The 21666-nt window shown below is 47.5% G+C and overlaps 1 protein-coding gene across 1 annotated transcript in view; it reads left to right on the top strand.

Annotated features, from left to right (window-relative positions):
• Positions 1-21666, top strand: part of LOC144798119 (maestro heat-like repeat-containing protein family member 2A) — an 81064-nt gene that overhangs the window by 17385 nt on the left and 42013 nt on the right. Inside the window, exon 8 of the mRNA XM_078668877.1 lies at positions 1936-2043. Coding sequence (XP_078525003.1) covers positions 1936-2015 — 80 coding nt within the window. The 3' untranslated portion in view covers positions 2016-2043. The remainder of the gene's footprint in view (positions 1-1935; positions 2044-21666) is intronic.

The raw sequence follows: 21666 nt of genomic DNA on the forward strand, positions 1-21666 counted from the left end.
TGGGCATGCCATCCAAGGATGACAATAGTGGTGACCCTTTTACAGAGTTATTATGCACAAGATTGTAATCCTGCTGTGATACTAAGAATCCTCATGCATAATAAATTAGGCTAGTTTTTTGAGAAAACTGCACAACATTTATGCAGCACCTAACTAGGTAAAAGGTCAGGGCCAGAACTGTTATGTAGAGCAAGATAGGACAAATGTCGGTAAAAGCTTGTGCGACTACCTAGGACAATATTGGGGTACATTGGGTATTATAGCAAATTAAGAAGTGTTACAAAATATTTTGGTCTTTGATATAATAAAGGAGTATTTTTCTATGTGTATGTAATTTTAGAGCACATATGCACTTTTTTACTCTGAACCACAACGGCGATCCCCTATGTGATCAAGGCTTCATCTGACAGCTGAAATGCTTATTGGCAGTAGCTCTGCAAACAAGTGGTGTGGTGACCTTTCTGTTATATAAGAAAGGAAACCAGAATATATAAACCTAAAATTACAACCAGATATAAGGAGCTAAGAGTGACATCAAGGGCACATGAACAACTAATGACCTTGGACTCAATTCCCAGGACAGGCTGCGCCAACAAACACATTTTGCACACTTTGAATTGTGTGAATCTACTTCTGCTAGTGCTTGGTATGTAAGCACATTGCCTTTGAAATGTTGCTTGCTATTTACTTTTACTTACATATATTTCTTTTTTACCAACTACTATTTCAGCTTCCACAGAAAGAACCTTTGACTTGGCAAAGTGGAAATGCACGCTTGTTTCAGTAAGGATGAATTGCTAATGAATGTCACACATGACGCTTGTCTCTTTGTTTTCCATAGCCACTCATTCAGCGTGAATATATGCAGATATTAAATTCACCCCATCATAGTGCTGTTCTGCTATGAGGTTGCAATATTCTCACCATATCCCTATTATTTCTATGGATTATGATTGTTACTATGATGTTGATTATGATTGGGCACAGAGGGGGAGCAGCTGTACTCGGTACATAACATTTCCCTAATATGCAATATTTACCAGAAGCATTAAAAACCTTATTGGCCCAAGTTGACATTCATAAAACTGGAAATTGCATGCTTACAACACCTAGTCCTACATGTATCAGAGTTTATCTTCATGTTTTACCCAGGTAAATTACAGGCTCTACAGTGATCATTGCATTACTCATAAATCTGACTGTTGTTGCACAGGGCTACAAATGTAGCCCCTTACTGGTAATTGTTTCCTCCGACTCTTTTTTATCCCCCAGGATAGTCACCCTAGCACACCGTTCTTATTTCCCTGGATTGTCACACTATCACTCTTCCCACTGCATTCCACATTATCAGTAAATTCATGTTCTGCAATCGGATAGGCACATGATCCATGCTCCCTATCTTCATTTGAATTGTCACTCTGTCACTGTATGTTTTGCCAGGCCATCACACTCCACTGAGCTTCTATTGTGCTCCTGAGATGCAATTTTATGTTCCTTGTGTTCAGTATTCACCCTTGTTAACACAAAATTTACATTCTGCCCCCATCCTGGATACCTAAAATGTTTATGCATTCTGCTTCTAAGTATGTGATATTGTTGCATAGTCCCAATGTGTTTTCTGTCTGGATGGCTGCACTGTTGCTCTTTTCACAATAATTTGTGGGCAGCATGGTTTTGTTGCATGTGTTTCTGTGTAAATCACGGTCACTGTCAAGGCCTCCTGTTTCTTCTGAGCACTGATATCACACCACACTATTTAAGCATTGCTGTATGTGTTCTCTGGTTCTTCTGTCCAAATATAATTTTGTCATTACAGAGGTTGTTAGCTGAAGTTTGTTTACCCTTATCTTTTCAAAATCACTGCAGACGTCAGCCGTGGATACTGCATTTACGTTTCTATTACTGCATTAAAGTCTCTCACTGTTTTCCTTGCAGTTCCTGGGGACTATCCTAAAACAAGCCCCATACAGAGAATGGCATGTCTCTTTTATGGAAGAACTCACCGAACAGATTGACAGTTTTGCCCATCATGTGAATGAGGAGGTTAGTGCTCTCAAGGGTCAGTATTGAACCATTGGGGAAGTCAATTTAACACAAAGTCGGAGAAGGGTAGAACTGTGTATTCCATTAGTAAAGGTAATTTTTATAATATGGGTACACAGCATTGGGCTTAGCCTGTTGGGAAAATCAGGTATGGTTCTCCCACTCCCTGGAAGGACTGACCTACTAAGAAGCAGATGGAGATGAACTCCCTGAGGTAATCCTCTCCACTTGAATCAATAAAAGCCACAACCTTTCAGGGCTATACTCATTTCCCTGATGGATCTCCTTTAGCCAATAGGTAGTCGTCATGTTAGAGCCAATCCCCATTCAGGGGATGTGAGGCCATATTCATGCAAAAAGCAGTGGAGGTATTGTTCCTATCAAAAAGCAAAGAAGAAAGGAAGGCGGGCAAAGAAGGGGTAATCTTAAGGATTATTTCTTGGTGCCCTCACTCATCACTGAGGATGAAATGCTTCCTAGTGGGCTTGCTTCTCATAGGTCCAGCGCTATAATGCCCTACGGGCCCCAAGAAGGGTGACTTTAGGGGAGATCTTTTTATTTTTGATGTCTGATGAGAAGTGCTTGTGTAAGGGCATTTTGCATGTGAGGGGTGATGTAAATGTGTACAGTGAAGTAAAGGGAGACTAAAACTATCTAAGAGATACCAAACTGAACTGTAGTGTGATGGTTCCCTTGGTAGGATTAAAAAAATATAATTTGGTTGGGGCTAATACAGGGGCGTGATGTACCCAAGTAGACTAAATCTGTGAGTGTGGTCAGGTTTCGATGGCCTAAAAAGGTTCCACAATGATTCGTCAGGACCAAAAATATGGGGGATAGTCCGACCCCACACCTAAGACATGATATGCGGCTAAGGTATTCCTTTAGAAGAAAATACCTGGTTCAAAATGTTTAGAATTGATCATCTAACCTAGAAAATAAATGAAAAAATAAAGAAAACACTCAGTAAACAAATGTTTTGTATATTTGGTTCAATGTGTCACCAGAATCGATTTTCCAACTCACTCTATCATAGTGTCTCTAAAGGTAGACATGCACATGCTATTTTTGGCGCTGACCAGTCACCACAACGTGAAAGAAGTGAAAAACACACAAGTACATATAATATAACAGAATAAGCAAGTGAACATACATGGAACAGACAAAATAAACCAATCTGTGTTCGTGTTACTCAGTGTATCATAAGTGATTGGTTGTCCTCCATTGTGAGTGACGGTTCTTACCCTTTGGATCAATTAATTATGCCCTATAGGTCAAAAGCAGAGGGTAGTGCTCAGCGGCTGACAGTGGAAAGAGCTATGATGGTCAGTAAAAAGAAACAGTAAATCAAGGGGACCCAAATGACTTAGTATTAAAAGAAAAAGAAAAAGTTTTCAAGAGAAGCAACCATACTCACATGGTTTCTGCACGGAGAGCACAAGAGACCTACCCTCCTCTGCTCGCCTGGCTCGAGACTGAACAGAGGAGAAGACCTGTCATTGAAGGTACGGGCAATTGGAGCGATTGTCCTCAGGTATGGTGTGGGCAGCAGCTGGAAGGAGTGATGACCTAGTGGACAATGAGGAGAGGAGAGGAGGGGAGGGGCGAGCTTGAGCCAAAAGGAGTGAGTTTCTCACGTGCTGATGTAACAGAGGTATCATGCCTCTGTGGCGCCTATCTCAGAGTGTGCAGTGGTTAAAAGTTGGGCATCCCAAAGTCATCCATGGTTTTTGTAAGGTGGCCTCTAAGTAGTAAACTAAGACAGTTGAATGTTTTGTTAATCAAGGGTAAGAGAAAAGTATAGTAAACCTAAGTACTCTTGCATATACAGTAATGGAGAGCAAATCAGGTGCACATAAATCCTAGCGATCCCTCATGGTGGAATCTAGGCATATTGCCATCTGTGTTCATGTTGGAAATCTAGGCCACCTCATGTAATAAGTAACACGAGGCGGCCAAGTGGTCTATTCCCAATGGATTAGGATGCTTGGTGAGCACTATTGGGAAATGTCAAATGAGGAGAAGAGGAAAGAGAAGAGGTAGGCTGGAGCCAATAAGAGCAAGCCCCTCATGTGCTTGTGTAGCAAAAGTATCATCCCTCCGTGGTGGACATCTTGGAGTGTGTAGCGGTCAAATGCAGGCCGACCAAAGTTGTCAATGGTATTAGTAAGGCGGCTTCTGATGGATACAACTGCCAGTGGATTCCTCACCTTGTGAATATCCCCCTGCGTCTGCAACTTTCGGAAAATTCTTTGTCGCTCGCCGGCGTGGACGACGTTACAGGAACGCACGACATCGCGCGCGGCTCCTCTGACATCACCGACTCCATAATAGGCCTACGCCGGCGTGATGACATCAGTTCCCTTTTTTCCACATCATCGACGTTAACGGTTTCGGGGAACCTCTGTAGCTGTTAGTAACTTTGTTACTGTTTTTCTCTGTTTGTTGTCTTCTTGCTTCTTTGTTTCTCGCTGAAGATGTCGTCTAAGAATACCGGGTTCAAGCCATGTGGGGAGTGCGGCAAGATGATGTCGATTACGGACCCGCGCGAGGATTGTATCTGGTGCCTGAGTTCGGACCACGATGTCAAAGGCTGTTCTTGGTGTAAGAAGATGAACCCGAAGGCTCTTCGGGAGAGGGAAGCAAAACTTCTGGTGGCAAAGTTGAAAGGTAGAAAGGAGAAGAAGACTTCGAGATCGCGTTCGAGTAGGGCGAGGTCAAAGTCGAGGTCGAGGTCGAGGTCCCGTACGGCATCGCCTTCGAGGTCGTCATCTGGTCATGCTTCGAGGTCAATGAAGAAGAAGCATAAGAAGCGAAGGCATGGATCTCGACTTCACTCCGGTAAGGACTCGGAGTCAAGACCGAAGTCGCCTAAGAGGAGGCATAAAAAAGATGAGGTGTCTCCTTCACCTGGTGTTCCAGAAGGTTAGGCTTCGCCCTTGGAGTCGCCAGTGCGTCTCCGGCTCCGTTATCGAGCATCCTGAGGGTCCTTACCCGCCCTTCCCAGCTCCAGGTCAAAACCATTCTTCGTTTTTAAACGCAATGTATGGAGTCTACTCGAGAGCTTTGTACCCCTCTGGTGCACCTTCGGGTCCCATGGGTCCATTGGCATATAATTTAGTAGTTCCCCACTCCTATGCTCCAGCTCCTTTTATGAAAGTGGCTAGGCCACTTTCATAATTCATACATATGCTAGCAGGCACTAATCTGACAAAGCACACTTATCAGAATACCTTGTTTGAATCTTTCAACACGAGTGCGGTTCTCACACACATTCATTTTATTCCAGCTCCTTTTATGCCATTTATGCCGGTGCCGGCTCCGCCTTGGCATTTCTCAGCGCCTCCGAGGTCGCCGATGCCGATTCCATCGTCGCCGGCTCCGACTCGACCTCGTGAGCAGCAACCTGGGCTTCCGGATTCGATCTCGATGCCAGCACCGGCTCCGTCGGAGTCGGTCACGGATCCGACGGCGCGACTCTTGTTATGTTATGTTAATGGGGTTGCTTATATAGCGCACGGCTACTCCGAGGAGTGTCCCGGCGCTTTCTAACCCGCAACTGAAAAAGGGGAAACAGAGCATAACATCTTACTGATTATAAAGCCAAGTCTTCAAAGCTTTTCTGAATGCAAAAAGATTGGAGGTGCGACGGAGATCAACAGGAAGAGAGTTCCAAAGTTTAGGGGCAAGATGTTTAAAGGAACGTCCTCCTATCCTGGCCCTCCTGATGGGGGGAACCGTTGCCAGGCCAAGACTTTCCGATCGGAGAGATCTGGTGGGTTTGTAAAAAACAAGCTGTTTTTGAATATACGAAGCCCCGACCGAATGGAGTGCCTTGTGAGTCAATGTGAGAGCCTTGAAAGTAATCCGCTTCTTGACAGGAAGCCAAGGAAGGGAAAAAAGCAGCTCTGATGCCCTGGCTTGCCGAGGTAGGCCAAAAATAGCCCTGGCCGCGGAGTTTTGAACTACCTGAAGTTTATGCAGGAGATAATCAGGTAAACCCAGGTATAGAACATTCGAGTAATCAATCCTCGAGCAAATCAGAGCCTGTACTGTCAGCTTCCTATGAACTAGAGGAAGCAGAGGAAGGAATTTTCGCAGCATTTTTAGCAGACCGAAGCAGGTGCTGGGGAGACCAATGATCTGTGCTTTCAGCGAAAGGGTGTTGTCGATTTTGAAGGAGAGATTGAGGCGAGAAGCTCAGCGCCTTATAGAGGAGCAAAGATTTAGAGAGGCTGAGGCTGAGGTGGAAGAAGGTGAGCTTCAGGAGGACTATTTTGATGATTTGAGGGATGCTAGTGGTTTGGAGCTTTCCCCTGAATGGGAGCTGTCCTCTGTATCTGATGCCCCTTCAAAGGACGTTGCACCATACCATGTGGTCATCAAAAAAGCTGCGGATCTTTTAAATTTGACTTTGCCTACAGCTGAATACAAGTCTAATCTTTTGACTTAGGTCCTCAATTCCCCATCTTCAGTTGTGGAACCATTGCTTCCTTTTAATGAGGCTTTGACTGAGCCTATATTGGAGGTTTGGAACAGGCCTCTTACAGCTCCTGTAGTGGCTAAAGGTGTTGTAAGGAGGTATAGGGTAGCACTTGGTGATCCTGAGTTTCTATCCTCGCATCCTTTGCCTGAAAGTTTGGTTATACAGGCAGCCTGTTCGAAGAAGACTGTTGGTGCTTTCCCTCAAGTGCCTGGGGATAAGGAGTCCAAGAAACAGGATCAGACTGCGAAGAAGATTTTCTCTTCGGCAAGTATGGCTCTAAAATCAACCAATGCCACATGTCTCTTGGGGAGATATATACATGCCCTGATGAACTCTGTATGGCAGTTGGCTCATAAAATTCCTGAGGACAGCAGGAAGGATTTTAATGAGGTGTTGGCCGATACACAGGCGGCTGCACGTCAAGTGATTCAAAGTTGTCCTGACACTGCTGATTCAGTTGCTCACATTATGGGAACTTCTGTTGCCTCTAAAAGGGCTGCCTGGCTGAAGTCATCTGACTTTTCTGCGGACGTTCAGGCAGCCTTGTTGGATTTGCCATTTGATGGTGCTGGACTATTTGGCAAAAAAATCTGATGCAGCTTTGGAAAGATTTAAGGACAGTAGGGATACTGCCAGATCATTGGGGCTGCAGTCCAGAGGCTCTGCGACTAAGAGGTATAGAGGTTTTGGACGTTCGTCCTTTCATCCCTACCGTCAAACTCAACAGCAGCAGCAACAGCAAATTCCACTATATAAATCCTACAGGGCCAAACAAAGAGCTCGTCCTCGAGGACGTCAAGCCTCCTCCTCCTCTTTCTAACACCCTTCACCATCAGCAAAGCAGCCCTAGATCCGCAATTTCGGATCATGCGGGTCCTGTAGGGGGTCGGCTTACCCATTTTCTACGGGATTGGGAATCAGTTACATCTGATCTTTGGGTTCTCAATCTTGTAGAGAATGGGTATGCTCTTCCCTTTCGGGAATTTCCTCCAGATTACCCTCCTTGCCAAGGACTTTGCTCAGAGGACCACCTACTTCTCCTGCAGGAGGAAGTCCTGTCAATGCTACGAAAGGGTGCAATACAGGTGGTTCCGGAGCAGGAAACGGGTTAGGGATGCTACTCCCGGTATTTCCTGATTCCCAAGAAGGGTGGCAGACTTCGTCCAATCTTGGATCTTGGGATCTTGAACCTTTACCTGAAACAGGAGAAGTTCAAGATGCTCACCCTTGCTCAGGTTCTTCAGGCGCTGCTGGAAGAGGACTGAATGGTGTCGATCGACTTGCAGGATGCTTATTTCCATATTCCTATCCTGAAGTCGCACAGAAAGTATCTCCGTTTCACGGTGGGATCGCAACATTACCAGTTTGCGGTCCTTCCGTTTGGTCTTACTACTGCACCTCGAGTTTTCACCAAGGTGAAAGCTGTAGTGGCAGCATATCTCAGAAAGTCGGGGATACCTGTATTCCCGTATCTGGACGATTGGTTGATCAAAGCAGAATCTCCAGAGACAGTGCTCCATCATCTGCAAGTCACAACTCAGTTGTTGTACAGGTTGGGTTTTTCAATAAATGTACCCACATCTCACCTGGTGCCCTCCCAGCGCAACCTGTTCATAGGTGCGGTACTGGACACAACTGTATGTCAAGCATTCCCTCCACCTCAAAGGATTCTCGACATACAGGGAGTGATTCCTTTATTTCACAATGGAGCGGTCGTTCCAGTCCTGAAGCTCCTTCGCCTGCTCCGTCTGATGCCTTCCTGCATTCTGTTGGTCAACCATGCACGCTGGCACATGAGGGCACTCCAGTGGTGTCTCCGCAGGCAGTGGTATCAACACAACGGAGATCTCAGGGAGTCTGTGAGGATCTCCAGAGAAGCTGCAGCGGATGTATCCTGGTGGAGCGTAGAAGGCAATCTGTCTCAAGGAAAGCCTTTCCATCTACCTCCATCGGTTGCCACAGTGATAACGGATGCATCCACTCTAGGGTGGGGTGCTCATCTGGGGGATCTGGAGATCAAGGGTCTTTGGTCTCCAGAGGAAGGGTTGCTTCACATCAACCTTCTAGAGTTGCAGGCAATACTTCTAGCACTCAAGGCCTTTCTCCCTTCCCTTCGCGGGTGGTCGGTTCAAGTCCTGACGGACAACACCACCGCGATGTGGTATGTCAACAAACAGGGAGGAGTGGGGTCGCAGTGTCTCTGCAGAGAGGCTCTGCGTCTCTGGTCCTGGGTTCAGGACCATCAGATTTGTCTGATGGCAAATAATCTGGCCGGGGTTCTGAACGTTCGTGCAGACAGTCTCAGTCGGCAGTTCTCTGCCCACCACGAGTGGAGGCTTCACCCGGAGGTGGTTCACGACATCTTTCAGATGTGGGGGACTCCTCGGGTGGACCTGTTCGCCACTCGCGAGAATGCTCACTGCCTGTCGTTCTGCAGTTTCCAGTATCCGATGCAAGGAGCCTTGGGGGACGCGTTTCAGTTGAGTTGGGGAAACCAACTCCTTTACGCGTTTCCTCCCATACCTTTGATTCCTCGGGTTCTGAGGAAGATTCGCCAAGACCGGGCCCAAGTCATATTGGTCGCCCCGGACTGGCCAAGAAGGGTGTGGTATACAGATCTTCTCCACCTCTCCTCTCACCCGCCGTTCGTCTCCCTCTCAGGGCAGACCTCCTCTCTCAGATGGAGGGGCAGGTTCTACACCCCCACCTCCAGACATTACACCTTCATGCCTGGATATTGAACGGTGCAACCTGAATTCCTTTTCCCTCCCGCCTGACGTTGTGGATGTCATTTTATCTGCCAGGCGTGACTCCACTAAGTCTATCTATTCTTATAGATGGTCAAAATTTGTCACGTGGTGTGGGGAAAAGTCTATTGACCCTTTGAGAGCCCACTTGTCTGATGTTCTCCAGTTTGCCCTTTCTCTGGTGCAGCAGGGACTTGCGGTTGCCACAGTGAAGGGTTACCTTTCGGCGCTGTCTGCATTTCTCTGTTTGCCTGACCAGCCTTCTCTTTTTAAGTCTCCTGTGGTTTTAAGATTTTTGAAGGGCCTCACAAATAAGTTCCTCCTTCTCCCTTTATTGTGCCTCAGTGGGACTTAAATCTTGTATTGACTTTTTTGATGGGTGCTCCCTTTGAGCCTCTTCACAAATGTCCCTTGAGACTTCTTACCCTTAAAACAGTCTTCCTCGTGGCAATAACCTCGGCAACGAGGGTAAGTGAGCTTCAAGCTCTTAGTTCCAAGCCCCCTTTCTTGACCATTCATGCTGATCGAATGGTTCTCAGGACCAGGGCTGCTTTTCTGCCTAAGGTGGTAACTCCCTTCCATCTGGGGCAGTCCATTACCCTACCTACCTTCTATCCTCCCCCTCACCCTTCTAAGGAGGAAGAGAGACTGCACCGTCTGGACCCTAAGAGGGCGGTGTCCTTTTACTTGGACAGATCCAAGGACTTTCGTTTGGAAGACCAGCTCTTCATTGGTTTTGCTGGCTGCAAGAAAGGGAGAGCGGTCCATAAAAGAACCTTGTCAAGATGGATCGTCCTCTGCATTAAGATCTGCTACTCTTTGGCCGGTAAGGAACCACCAGAGGGTATAAGGGCTCATTCTACAAGGGCTAAGTCTTTAACCTCGGCATTGGCCAGAGGTGTTCCTGTGGAGGATATTTGTAGAGCGGCAACTTGGTCTTCCCTCCACACTTTCGCGAAGCATTACTGCTTGGATTCCGAAGTGAGGAGGGATGGTCATTTTGCACGCTCTGTTCTCCAGGATTTCCTGGTCTAGAAGAGTGGACACCCTCCTCCGGGAGTGGGGACTGCTGTGGGACTCTATTCACAAGGTGAGGAATCCACACGGCAGATATATCTATCAGAAGAACAAGTTACTTACCTTCGGTAACGCTTTTTCTGGTAGATACAATATCTGCCTGTGGATTCCTCACTGACCCACCCGCCTCCCTGTTGTCCACTCTTCTATGCCAGAGTAATTATAATGTAATGTGTATATATATTGTTGTCAGGGAAATGTTTCATTTGCTTTCCTGCATTTGCTTTACACTGTGTGTTTTGCCATTTCTATTGTATACTGTGTATACTGTATGCCTTTCTACTGTCATTGGTCCGTCCGTGTGCCTCGATGGCACGGAAAAAAGGGCGGAACTGATGTCATCACGCCGGCGTGGGCCTGTTGTAGGCGTCGGTGACGTCAGCGGAGTCGCGAGCGATGTCGTGTCTCTATGATGTCCGAGTCCACGTCGGCGCGAGGCTACAAAAAGAATTTCCGAATGTTGCTGACGCAAGGGGGATATTCACAAGGTGAGGAATCCACAGGCAGATATTGTATCTACCAGAAAAAGCGTTACCGAAGGTAAGTAACTTGTTCTTCTCCACCTCTCCTCGTGCCCGCCGCTCCGTCTCCCTCTCAGGGGAGATCTCCTCTCTCAGATGGAGGGGCAGGTTCTACACCCCCACCTCCAGACCTTACACCTTCATGCCTGGAGATTGAACGGGGCAACCTGAATTCCTTTTCTCTCCCACATGATGTGGTGGATGTCATTCTATCGGCCAGACGTGACTCCACCAAGTCTATCTATTCTTATAGGTGGTCTCGGTTTGTTTCCTGGTGTGGGGAGAAATCCATCGATCCTTTGAGGGCTCGTTTATCAGCTGTACTTCAATTTGTTCTTTCTTTAGCGCAGCAAGGATTTGCTGTTGCTACAGTCAAAGGTTATCTTTCGGCTTTGTCAGCATTTCTCTGCCTGCCGGATCAGCCGTCCTTATTTAAGTCTCCTGTTGTTTTATGATTTCTAAAGGGCCTTACGAATACATTTCCTCCTACTCCCTTTATTGTACCTCAATGGGACTTGAATCTGGTGCTTACTGGGTTCTCCTTTCGAACCTTTGCACAAGTGTCCCTTGAGACTTTTGTCTTTTAAGACGGTCTTCCTGGTTGCTATTACCTCGGCAAGGAGGGTAAGTGAGCTTTAAGCTCTTAGTTCGAAGACCACATTCTTGACCATTCATGCTGAACGAATGGTTCTTAGGACCAGGGCTGCTTTTCTGCCTAAGGTGGTAACTCCCTTCCATCTAGGACAGTCTATTACCCTTCCTACCTTCGATCCTCCCCCTCACCCTTCCAAGGAGGAGGAACGGCTTTACCGTCTGGACCCTAAGAGGGCGGTGAGCTTTTATCTTGATAAGACAAAGGATGTGGATGACCAGTTGTTTGATGGATTTGCTGGCTGTAGAAAAGGAAGAGCTGTGCACAAGTGCACACTTTCGAGATGGATTATTATTTTTTTTGTTATTTTTTTTTAAAGAACCTTTATTGTATCAGCATCGATAGACAATCACGGGCCAACAACCAATCCGTCCGGCCGCTACGTATATCAGGATAAAGGAACAACATAATATACAAGTCTCAGCGGTCCGGGGGTCGAAGGCAGGTCAACAGTCAGGACATGTCATACATTTAAAGTAACACATAAGCAAAAGGATCAATGACGGTTCATTTTGCAATAACAAAAAAGTTAAGTGGTATCAATGTCGCACTATCATATACACCCCCATTACAGCTAGGCTAGAAGCAAGAAATTACACCAACGATAGACATAAATTGCGAATGAGGGGAAGGGGGCATCACGGAAGGAGAGACGCGACAATCACTAAATAATCATGGCGAACAAGACCCATCCTACATGGCGAAACACACTAAGGGTGACACGAAAGATAACGACATCAAAAAAAGGAAAAGGGCAAAGGGCCATAGAAACAAAAGAAAAACAACACAACAGACCCATCCCCCAACCCCCCACCCTGCACCCCTGCGGATGGCTACGGCCTACCCCCCCCCAGCAGCGTGCCTGTCGCCCTAAATAAGAGACCCGAAATACAGAGAAGAAAAGAGAAAAGAAAAGGAAAATATACAGGAGGAGGGCCCTCGATCTAACGTTCCGGCCCCTCCCACCTTCGCATGCTAAAAATATAAACAGCAGCGAACGAAAAGTACAAGTGGCAGCAATCATGTAAAAACGCAATCAATTATAGCTCTGCAAGCACCCCTTAAATCACCATAAACCATCTATGAATCCCTCCACGTCCCAATCAAAGTCACCCTTGGCCTCTTCTGTCGATAGCACCAACGTCGAACCAGTCTTCAGATAGGACATCAAATAACACTAAAGGTTCGATCACACCAGGAGGATTTGGCAATGCCGTCGTGCCATAGGTCACAAGCCACCGGAGTCTCGTCAATGATGCAAGTCGGGAGACGGAACGGGACGATATCAACAGTGCCAGCAGTCTTATATCAGAATACAGTCCCGCCATCCCTGAACAAAAAGTCACATGAAGCAGAAAGCGCCGATACCACGCCAAAGCCGCCCACTCAATGGACCGGTGGTGTTCCTCCACATGCAATTGAAAGATATGCCCCAAGGAAACAACCACATGCATAAACGATGCAGCCACAGCCAGCTCATGATCCACAACTGTCTTCGACTCCACGAGAGCAGATTCACTCGGGGTCAATGTATCAAAGGTAGACACAGCGGCGCCACCATGAGAGCAGTTCGTGCCATCCCAAAATGGCGGAACAAAGACGGCATCCACATTTTCCCCCAAGTCTCGGGCCTCACGGATCAGGGTAGCGTGCAAAGTTGTTAATGCGGCCAAGACATCTGTGGGGGTGGGTGGTCTCTCACAGTGCCAAACCCCGGGAGTCTCTTGTGCACTGGGTTCCCCGCCCAGGTGAAGGGCACACAGGAGGGCATCATCCGCCATTTTAGCCGTTTCGGTTTCCCGTTCCTCCATCTCGCCGTGTGTTCGAGTCCTGCACCCGGCCACTGCAGGGTTCTAAATAGGATCTCAGGTCGGGGCAGGCGGCAGAAAGGAGAGGCACCAAAAGGCTAAACCAGCCTCCGCGTCCTCTCGGGGGCCACCCAGAGGCTCCCGGGGCGGGCTATGAATATGACCGGGGATCTCACCAAGGGGGAGCTGGGTCTCACAAATTTCTTTCCGGCACAGCCATATCACGCCTCCCGCCGGGTAGCCCACTATGGGAAGTGGGTGGATCTCTTCTCTTTCGGTTCACGGATCTCGGAATCTCTACGACCGGTGTCTCAGCGGAACTCGAGGCCGTTGACGAATCACTTCCGGTCGGACGCTCTCCTCACTTGGGATACCGGTCTCGACACCTCGGAGACCACCAAACCACAAGGGACAGTTCTTCGGTTCTACTGCAAGGAGGGGCTGCAGAAGCAGACGGTAAGTGAGAGTATCCCTTCACTTATTCGAAATCACAGACGCTGCTCAGGATATGCATCAGGATATGCGTGCAAGGCGGGAGGGCGCACGGAGCGAAGCGTTTACACAACCATCCCGATCGCCATCTTGGCTCCTCCTCTCCGAGATGGATTATTCTTATGCATCAAGATCTGCTACGCCTGGCTGGTAAGGAACCTCCAGAGGGTATAAGAGCTCACTCTACTAGAGCAAAGTAATCAACATCTGCTTTGTCTAGGGGTGTTCCTGTAGAGGACATTTGTAGAGAGGCAACTTGGGCCTCCCTCCACATTTTCGCGAAGCATTACTGCTTGGATACCGAAGTGAGGAGGGATGGCCACTTTGCGCGTTCTGTCCTTCATGACTTTCTGGTATAGAGGAGTGGACACCCTCCTCCGGGAATGGGGACTGCTGTGGAAATCTATTCACAAGGTGAGTAATGCACTGGCAGATGTATCCATGAGAAGAACAAGTTAGTTACCTTCGGTAACGCTTTTTCTGGTGGATACAGTATCTGCCTGTGGATTCCTCACATGCCCACCCGCCTCCCCGTTGTCCACTCTTCTATACCTGAATTTCTGGTAATTTTTTTTAATGTATACATGTTATCCTCAAAGGAAGTGTGTTCTTGTACATGATTTACTATGTTATATTCACACTATGTGTGTTAACTTGACTAGTTTGTACTGTCTATACTGTGTATATATCTATTGTTGTTGGTCCGTCCGTGTGCCTCGAAGGCACGGAAAAAAGGGCGGAACTGATGTCATCACGCCGGCTTAGGCCTATTATGGAGTCGGGGACGTCAGCGGAGCCGCGCGCGATGTCGTGCGTTCCTGTGACGTCGTCCACGCCGGCGAGGTACAAAGAATTTTCCGAACGTTGCTGACGCAGGGGGATATTCACAAGGTGAGGAAACCACAGGCAGATACTGTATCCACCAGAAAAAGCGTTACCGAAGGTAAGTAACTTGTTCATCTCAAACAGTAGACTAAGACAGTTAAATGGTTTCTTATTGGAGGGTACCACCTCACTGGTATCAACAGAATCATTTGTGTTACTGAAGAAGAGACCAATGCCAAGTCGCAAAATGCTTATCATAAGCACTGCTTAGTGTGGTGACTGGGACAACATAGCCGGGCATTCCATATGTGACAGGGTGTCAATGGTGATATGGTATATCAGGTCCCATGTATGAAGAAAATGTCAATCCAGCCATAGTAAGAGAGTATCTGATTTCACAGGGGACTGAATTACACCTTGCACTAGAGGATTTCATCTTTCAAACCTTTGCTGTTGGTGGAGAGGCATAAAATCCACCCATGCTCCATTCTGAAAAGGTTTAAAGGGCTCCATGAATGAATGAATGAAGGATTATTTATAATGCGCGAACTTAGCCCAAAGGGCATCAAGGCGCAAACTAAAACATAAAGTATATATGAACAATTACAAAAAACAGACAACGGATTAAAAAATTCAGTAATAGGCTTGAGAGAAGAGCCAAGTCTTCAAGAGCTTCCGAAACATAGTCAGGGAAGGTTGATTGGAAAGCTCGGGGGGAGGTTATTCCACAATTTAGGGGCCAGAGTGGAAAAGGCTCTTCCTCCCCATTTCACATTTTTAAATCTGGGACCCGCCATCAGATTTCTTGAGGATGATCGAAGGGTTCTCTTGGGAGCGGAGGGACTGACCAGAGCCTTTATACCATCGGAACCAGAGCAGAACACGGCTCTGTGTGCCAGACATATAAGTTTAAAGGAAATCATGGCATGTATGGGTAGCCAGTGGAGATCCTTTCTGGCCTGAGTAGCGGATGATAGCTTTGGGAGGTTTAGGACCATCCTAGCAGCAGTGTTGAACCATCTGAAGACGATGGAGGGCTTTCTTGTTTATTCCCCCATACAGCGCATTGCAATAGTCAAGCCTGGAATATACCAGGGCAACAGTTGACTGCTTGCGAGCGTCAGATGACAAATAGGGAGCAATCTTTTTTAGCATGCGGATGGTATTGCAGCAGGTGGATACAATTCTATTTACCTGAAGTTCAAAGGAGAGGGCCGAGTCAAAGAGAACACCAAGGTTCCTGGCCGAATTGGTAGGTTGGGGACAGTCTCCTAAAGAGGGAGGCCACCAGTCCTTGGACCAGATGTAGGGATTTCCTCCAAAGACTAGGACCTCCGTCTTCTCACCGTTGAGCTTCAAATAATTGCGCACCATCCACTTGGAGACCGCCTCCATACAGGTTCGAAATTTGAAAGCGGCCTCAGTGGTCGGTGAGGTATTAGAGATGACAATTTGGGTATCGTCTGCATAAGACAATATTTGGTACCCAAAAGATCTTATCACCTCGGCAAGTGGGGTTACATAGATGTTGAATAACAGGGGACTCAGGGCAGAGCCCTGAGGAACCCCACATTGCACATCTTGGGAGGAGGACAGAAAGCCACCAAGCTGGACCCTTTGCTGTCTCTGCGAGAGAAAAGAAGACAGAAGATTCAGGGCACTTCCCCTCACCCCTATCCTCTTCAACCGGTCTACTAGGATAGGAGGGGATAGGGTATCAAAAGCTGCCGTGAGATCGAGGAGCGCCAACAGAGTTGTCCGACCTCTGTCCACCTCAGTGCGGATGTTATTAGCCACAACCGTGAGGGTGGACTCAGTGTTATGAGCAGCACGGAACCCATGCTGGGAGATGTCAAGCAAACCTGTTTTTTCTAGATATGTGGTCAAGTGAATTAATAGCTTCCAAATGTATCTGCCGGAGGTCATCTGGAGAGTGGTTGGAGTTGGAAAAGTGATGGCACATTTTTGTAGTGCTGTGTCTGCAGCATATGTTGCTCCAGTGCTCCATTATTCTTGGTTCAATAGCGCTTGTGGTCATTCCCGCATAATGAAGGCCACAAAGGCAGGTGATCAGGTAAACACAGTTTTCTGATAGATACATCTGCTGTGTGGATTCCTCACCTTGTGAATATCCCCTTGCGTCAGCAACATCCGGAAATTCTTTTCTTAGCCTTGCGCCGACGTGTACTTGGACGTCATAGAGACACGGCATCGCTCGCGACTCCGCTTACGTCACCGACGCCTATAATAGGCCCACACCGGCGTGATGACATCAGTTCCCTTGTTTTCCGCGTCATCGACGCTAACGGTTTCGGGAATCTCAGTAGCCAACTGGTACTTTGTTGCCTTTTTGTTACCACTTTCTGCTTCTTTGTTTCTTGTCTCTTCGACGATGTCGACAAAGAAGACCGGCTTCAAGCCCTGCAGGGAGTGCGGAAAAATGATGTCTATAACTGACCCGCACAAGGACTGCATCTGGTGTTTGAGCTCTGACCACGATGTGGATGGATGTTCCTCTTGTCGAAAGATGAACCCGAAGGCCCTGAGGGAAAGAGAGACCAAACTCCTGGTAGCGAAGCTGAAGGCTGGAAAAGGAAAATCGTCGAGGTCTCGTTCTCAAAGGGCGAGGTCGAGGTCGAGGTCGAAGTCAAGATCTGGATCTCGAGAGGAGTCGTCTTCGAGGTTCGCTTCAGACCATGCTTCAAAGTCGAAGAGGAAGCATAAGAAGAGAAGACATGAGTCCTGACGTCGTTCCGGTAAGGAGTCGGGCTCGAGGTCGAGGTCACCGAAGAAGGTACGTTCTAAGGTGGTTATGCTGGATGTCTCTGAACCTGAAGGTGAGGCCTCGCCTTCGGAGTCGTGTGTGCAGTCGCCGACTCCGGCTTCGAATCCGTCTCTGGCGCCATCCCAGGCCCGAGAAGAGGAAGAGGTTCAGGTGGATGTGTATTCCGCGCCTACCGAAGAGCCGAATCCGAACCCTCCACAAGGCCAGCCTGAGGGTTTCCAGCCACCCTTTCCAACCACAGGCCAGGACCCATCGGCGTTTCTGAATGCTATGTATGGCGTCTTTTCAAGGGCGTGGTACCCCTCCGGCGCACCTTCGGGTCCCATGGGTCCTCTGGCTTTCAATCTAGGAGTCCCTCACTCCTATCCTCCTGCTCCATTTATGCCCTATATGCCGGCTCCGACGCCGCCATGGCAGTTTCCGGCTCCGCCGAAGCCGTCAACGCCGGTTTCGGCATCGCACGCTCCAGAACGGCCTCGAGAGCATCCAGCTGGGCCTTCGGATTCGATACCGACGTCGATCCCGACTCCATCGGAGCCGTTGGTGGATCCGGCTGCAAGGCGTGTGAAGGAGAGGTCCAGAAGGGAGGCTCAACGCCTTTTGGAAGAGCGAAGGTATATGGAGTCACATCCTGATATTGAGGAAGGTGAATTGGATGAGGACTGTTTTGAGGAACTGGCTGACGCTGGTAGCCTGGATTTCTCTCCGGAGTGGGAGTTGCCTTCAGGCTCTGATACACCTTCTAAAGATGTCCAGCCTTATCATATGGTGATGAGGAAGGCTGCAGAATTTCTACAATTAACTTTGCCAATGGTGGAATTTAAATCCAATCTTCTCACTGAGGTTTTACATTCACCTAGTTCTGTGGTAGAGCCATTGCTTCCGTTTAATGATGCCTTGACAGAGCCCATTTTGGAGGTGTGGAAGAAACCACTGTCAGCTCCTGCAGTTTCTAAGAGTGTGGCAAGAAGTTGCAGGGTTGCACCTGAAGACCCTGCTTTTTTGACGTCTCATCCTTCACCAGAGAGCCTATTCATTCAAGCAGCCTGCTCCAAAAAGAATGTGAGTGCCTTTCCCCAGGTACCCTGTGAAAAAGAGGCAAAGAAACAGGATCAGGTTGCTAAAAAGACCTTCTCCTCTGCAAGCACGGCGTTGAAGTCGACTAATGCCACTTGTCTGATGGGGAGGTATGTGCATGCCCTTATGGATTCTTTGCGTATTCTAGCTCCTAAGATTCCTGATGCCAACAGGAAGGATTTTGAGGAAGTAATTTTGGATGCACAGGCAGCGGCTCGCCAAGTGATACAGAGTGGTCTGGACACTGCAGACTCTGTGGCGCGTATCATGGGCACTGCTGTCGCCACTAGAAGATCAGCTTGGTTGAAATCCTCAGACTTTTCGGCGGATGTTCAAGCGACTTTGCTGGATTTTCCGTTTGATGGATCTGGTCTGTTTGGGAAGAAAGCTGATACGGCCCTGGAGAGATTTAAAGACAGTAGGGCGACTGCTAAGTCTTTAGGTCTCCAGATCAGAGGCTCTTCGACCAACAAGAGATTCAGGGGTTTCGGTCGCTCTTCCTTTCGGAATTACCAACAAGGTCATCAGCAGCAGCAGCAGCAGCAGCAGCAGCAAAATTCCATGTACAGATCTTACAGGGGAAAGCAAAGTCGTCCTCGTGGACGTCAAGCCTCTTCCTCCTCCACTTCCTCCAACCCTTCAACCACAGAAAAGCAGCCCTTGATCCACCATTCAGGATCATGTGGGTCCGGTGGGGGGTCGGCTTACCCATTTTCTACAGGATTGGGAATCGGTTACATCAGATCTTTGGGTTCTTAATCTTGTAGAAAATGGGTATGCCCTTCCCTTTTGGGAATTCCCTCCCAATTACCCTCCTTGCCAAGGTTATTGCACGGAGGAATATCTGTTGCTTCTTCAGGAGGAAGTGTTGACTCTGTTAAGAAAGGGTGCGATAGGTGTGGTCCCAGAGCAGGAAAGGGGTCAGGGATGCTACCCCCGGTATTTCCTGATTCCCAAGAATGATGGCAGACTTCGTCCAATCCTGGATCTCAGGATCTTGAATCTCTATCTGAAACAAGAGAAATTCAAGATGCTCACCCTTGCTCAGGTTCTTCAAGCGCTGCTAGAAGAAGACTGGATGTGTGATGTATTCCTATAGGTTTTGTATCGATTCCCCTATTCCCGGCCCTGTTCTGGTTAATACTTAACTAGCAGCCGACCCACGGTGCAAAACCGTTATCTGATTAAGCCACACCACGGCACAGAAACGTGTTATCTGATTAGGTAATAACGCATGCCATCTAATTAGACAAGCACTATTCCTCCAGCCCCTGATAAGGCATGCGGAGTTCTCAAAACAAATCAAACCTATGACAACCTGGGAAAATCCCTGCGGCCATTGTTTTGATTTCACCGAGAACTTCAGCAAAAGAATGTGCGAACAAGCCCGTTCGTATGACATCCTTATTGACGTATCCATGTCCATCCTTACGTCAATCTCGACACCTTACAGGTATAAATATTACCGACATTGCCTTAAGCAAACACACGCGGTGGTGACGAGATCGGAGCAGCGAGACACGCTGAGGAGCCCAGCAGAGAGCGAAGCCCACACGCGCTGCCCCGCCTTCCTGACGCGCTGAGAACGAGACGCTGCTTTTCTCCTGCCGAGAAATCCAGCTCCGGCGCTTCCAAGCAGCCCTCGCAGGCAGCTGGAATATCAAGACCAGAGACGAGAGATACCAGCCCTCAACCATTCTAGATCTCAGGTACAGAACTGAACAACCCCTTGCAGAGAATTCCTGAGTCAGTCACTTGGCAAAACAAACTTAACTTAAACTGCTACTTATCTACTCCCGCCCACGTATTAGGCTTAGGTCAGGTACACTGGGGTAGGCGTGGTTAGAAGCACCAGTTGAGTACGGTTAGTCAAATGTATATATGTATGTATCTATTTTATCAATTTTAACTATCATATGGCTTAGAAACCATATCAATGCTTCTGCAGTATTATTTTATACTTCTGCTTTTATTGTATGCACTTTACTTAACCATAAGTATCGCAATAATATCGATTCATTTCTCTTGTACGAGAAAAGAGACTGATCAATAAATAACATCTTTTATTGAACACGCCCGTCTCTTCCTTTTCTCTACAAACTGGTGAAACTAAGAATGCACGTACTGACTGAGTAAAATAAGTTGTCTTTTGTTTTCACACGACTCTAGAGATACACTCTTGATTGGGGGAGAGCAAAGTTGTCATGTTCTATGGTTGTCAGAAACTAAATCCCTTCTTGTCTATCCAGGGAAGTTAAACTCCTCCTTTTCTATTCGAGAAAGTTTCTAGTGAACTCTGAGCTAGCTGGCAAAACCAAAAACTTTAAGTCTAATATCGTCAGTAGAAGACCTAGTTAACCTCTGCCCTAGATCTATACTATTGAAGATATTATTCCAATGCGCAGAGCCTATTGGGATAATAGGAACTATACTACATGGCGCCCAACGTTTGGATAGGCGATAAAACTAACGCAAGACATTAGAGTAACTCAGTCGTGCTTTTTCACACAGAACCCCTTTTTTCCCATAATACTCCAAAGACGTCTGGAGTGGGTAAAAGGTCATATCTGCCAAACCTCGCAGGAGGAGACTCCTATGTATGGTTCTTGGTTTATTCAACGTTGAAGGATACACTGTTCAAAAATATTGTGCATCTAATCTTTGTTTCCATAGAAACCTGATCTGCGAACAAACAGAATAACCTTCCTGTCGGTAAAATGATAGACAGTGATGAAGAAAGGGAGACAGTTAGATTAGCAGCTGAACTCCTAGTAGCAGACAATACTCTGCTGCAAAATGACCCGGAGGCAAAACTCATCCCGGTCAACATAAGAAAATCTATAACTTTAAAACTTATAGAAAATGGACTGACATCGAGAGGTGGTACAGTCATATTCGTAATTGAGGCACACGAATATCGGCAGACAGAGGTATTCTATTCATGGATAAACTTTCCAGCAGCAAACGCTGTAACAAAAGAGTTCCACTATTATAAAATAGAGGAACCACCGGATACCTACACTCCTTTCGAGGAGGTGGAAGTACCACTCAAATTCCAAGAGCACCTGCTCTTGTTTAATGGCGCCCTAAAACATATTAATCACATCACCAGGCTCGGTCCACTCGGTAGACCAGGAGCAACGTGGCCGGTCC

This window comes from Lissotriton helveticus, chromosome 12 (genome assembly GCF_964261635.1).
Source record: "Lissotriton helveticus chromosome 12, aLisHel1.1, whole genome shotgun sequence".
In the NCBI taxonomy this organism is placed as follows: Eukaryota; Metazoa; Chordata; class Amphibia; order Caudata; family Salamandridae; genus Lissotriton; species Lissotriton helveticus.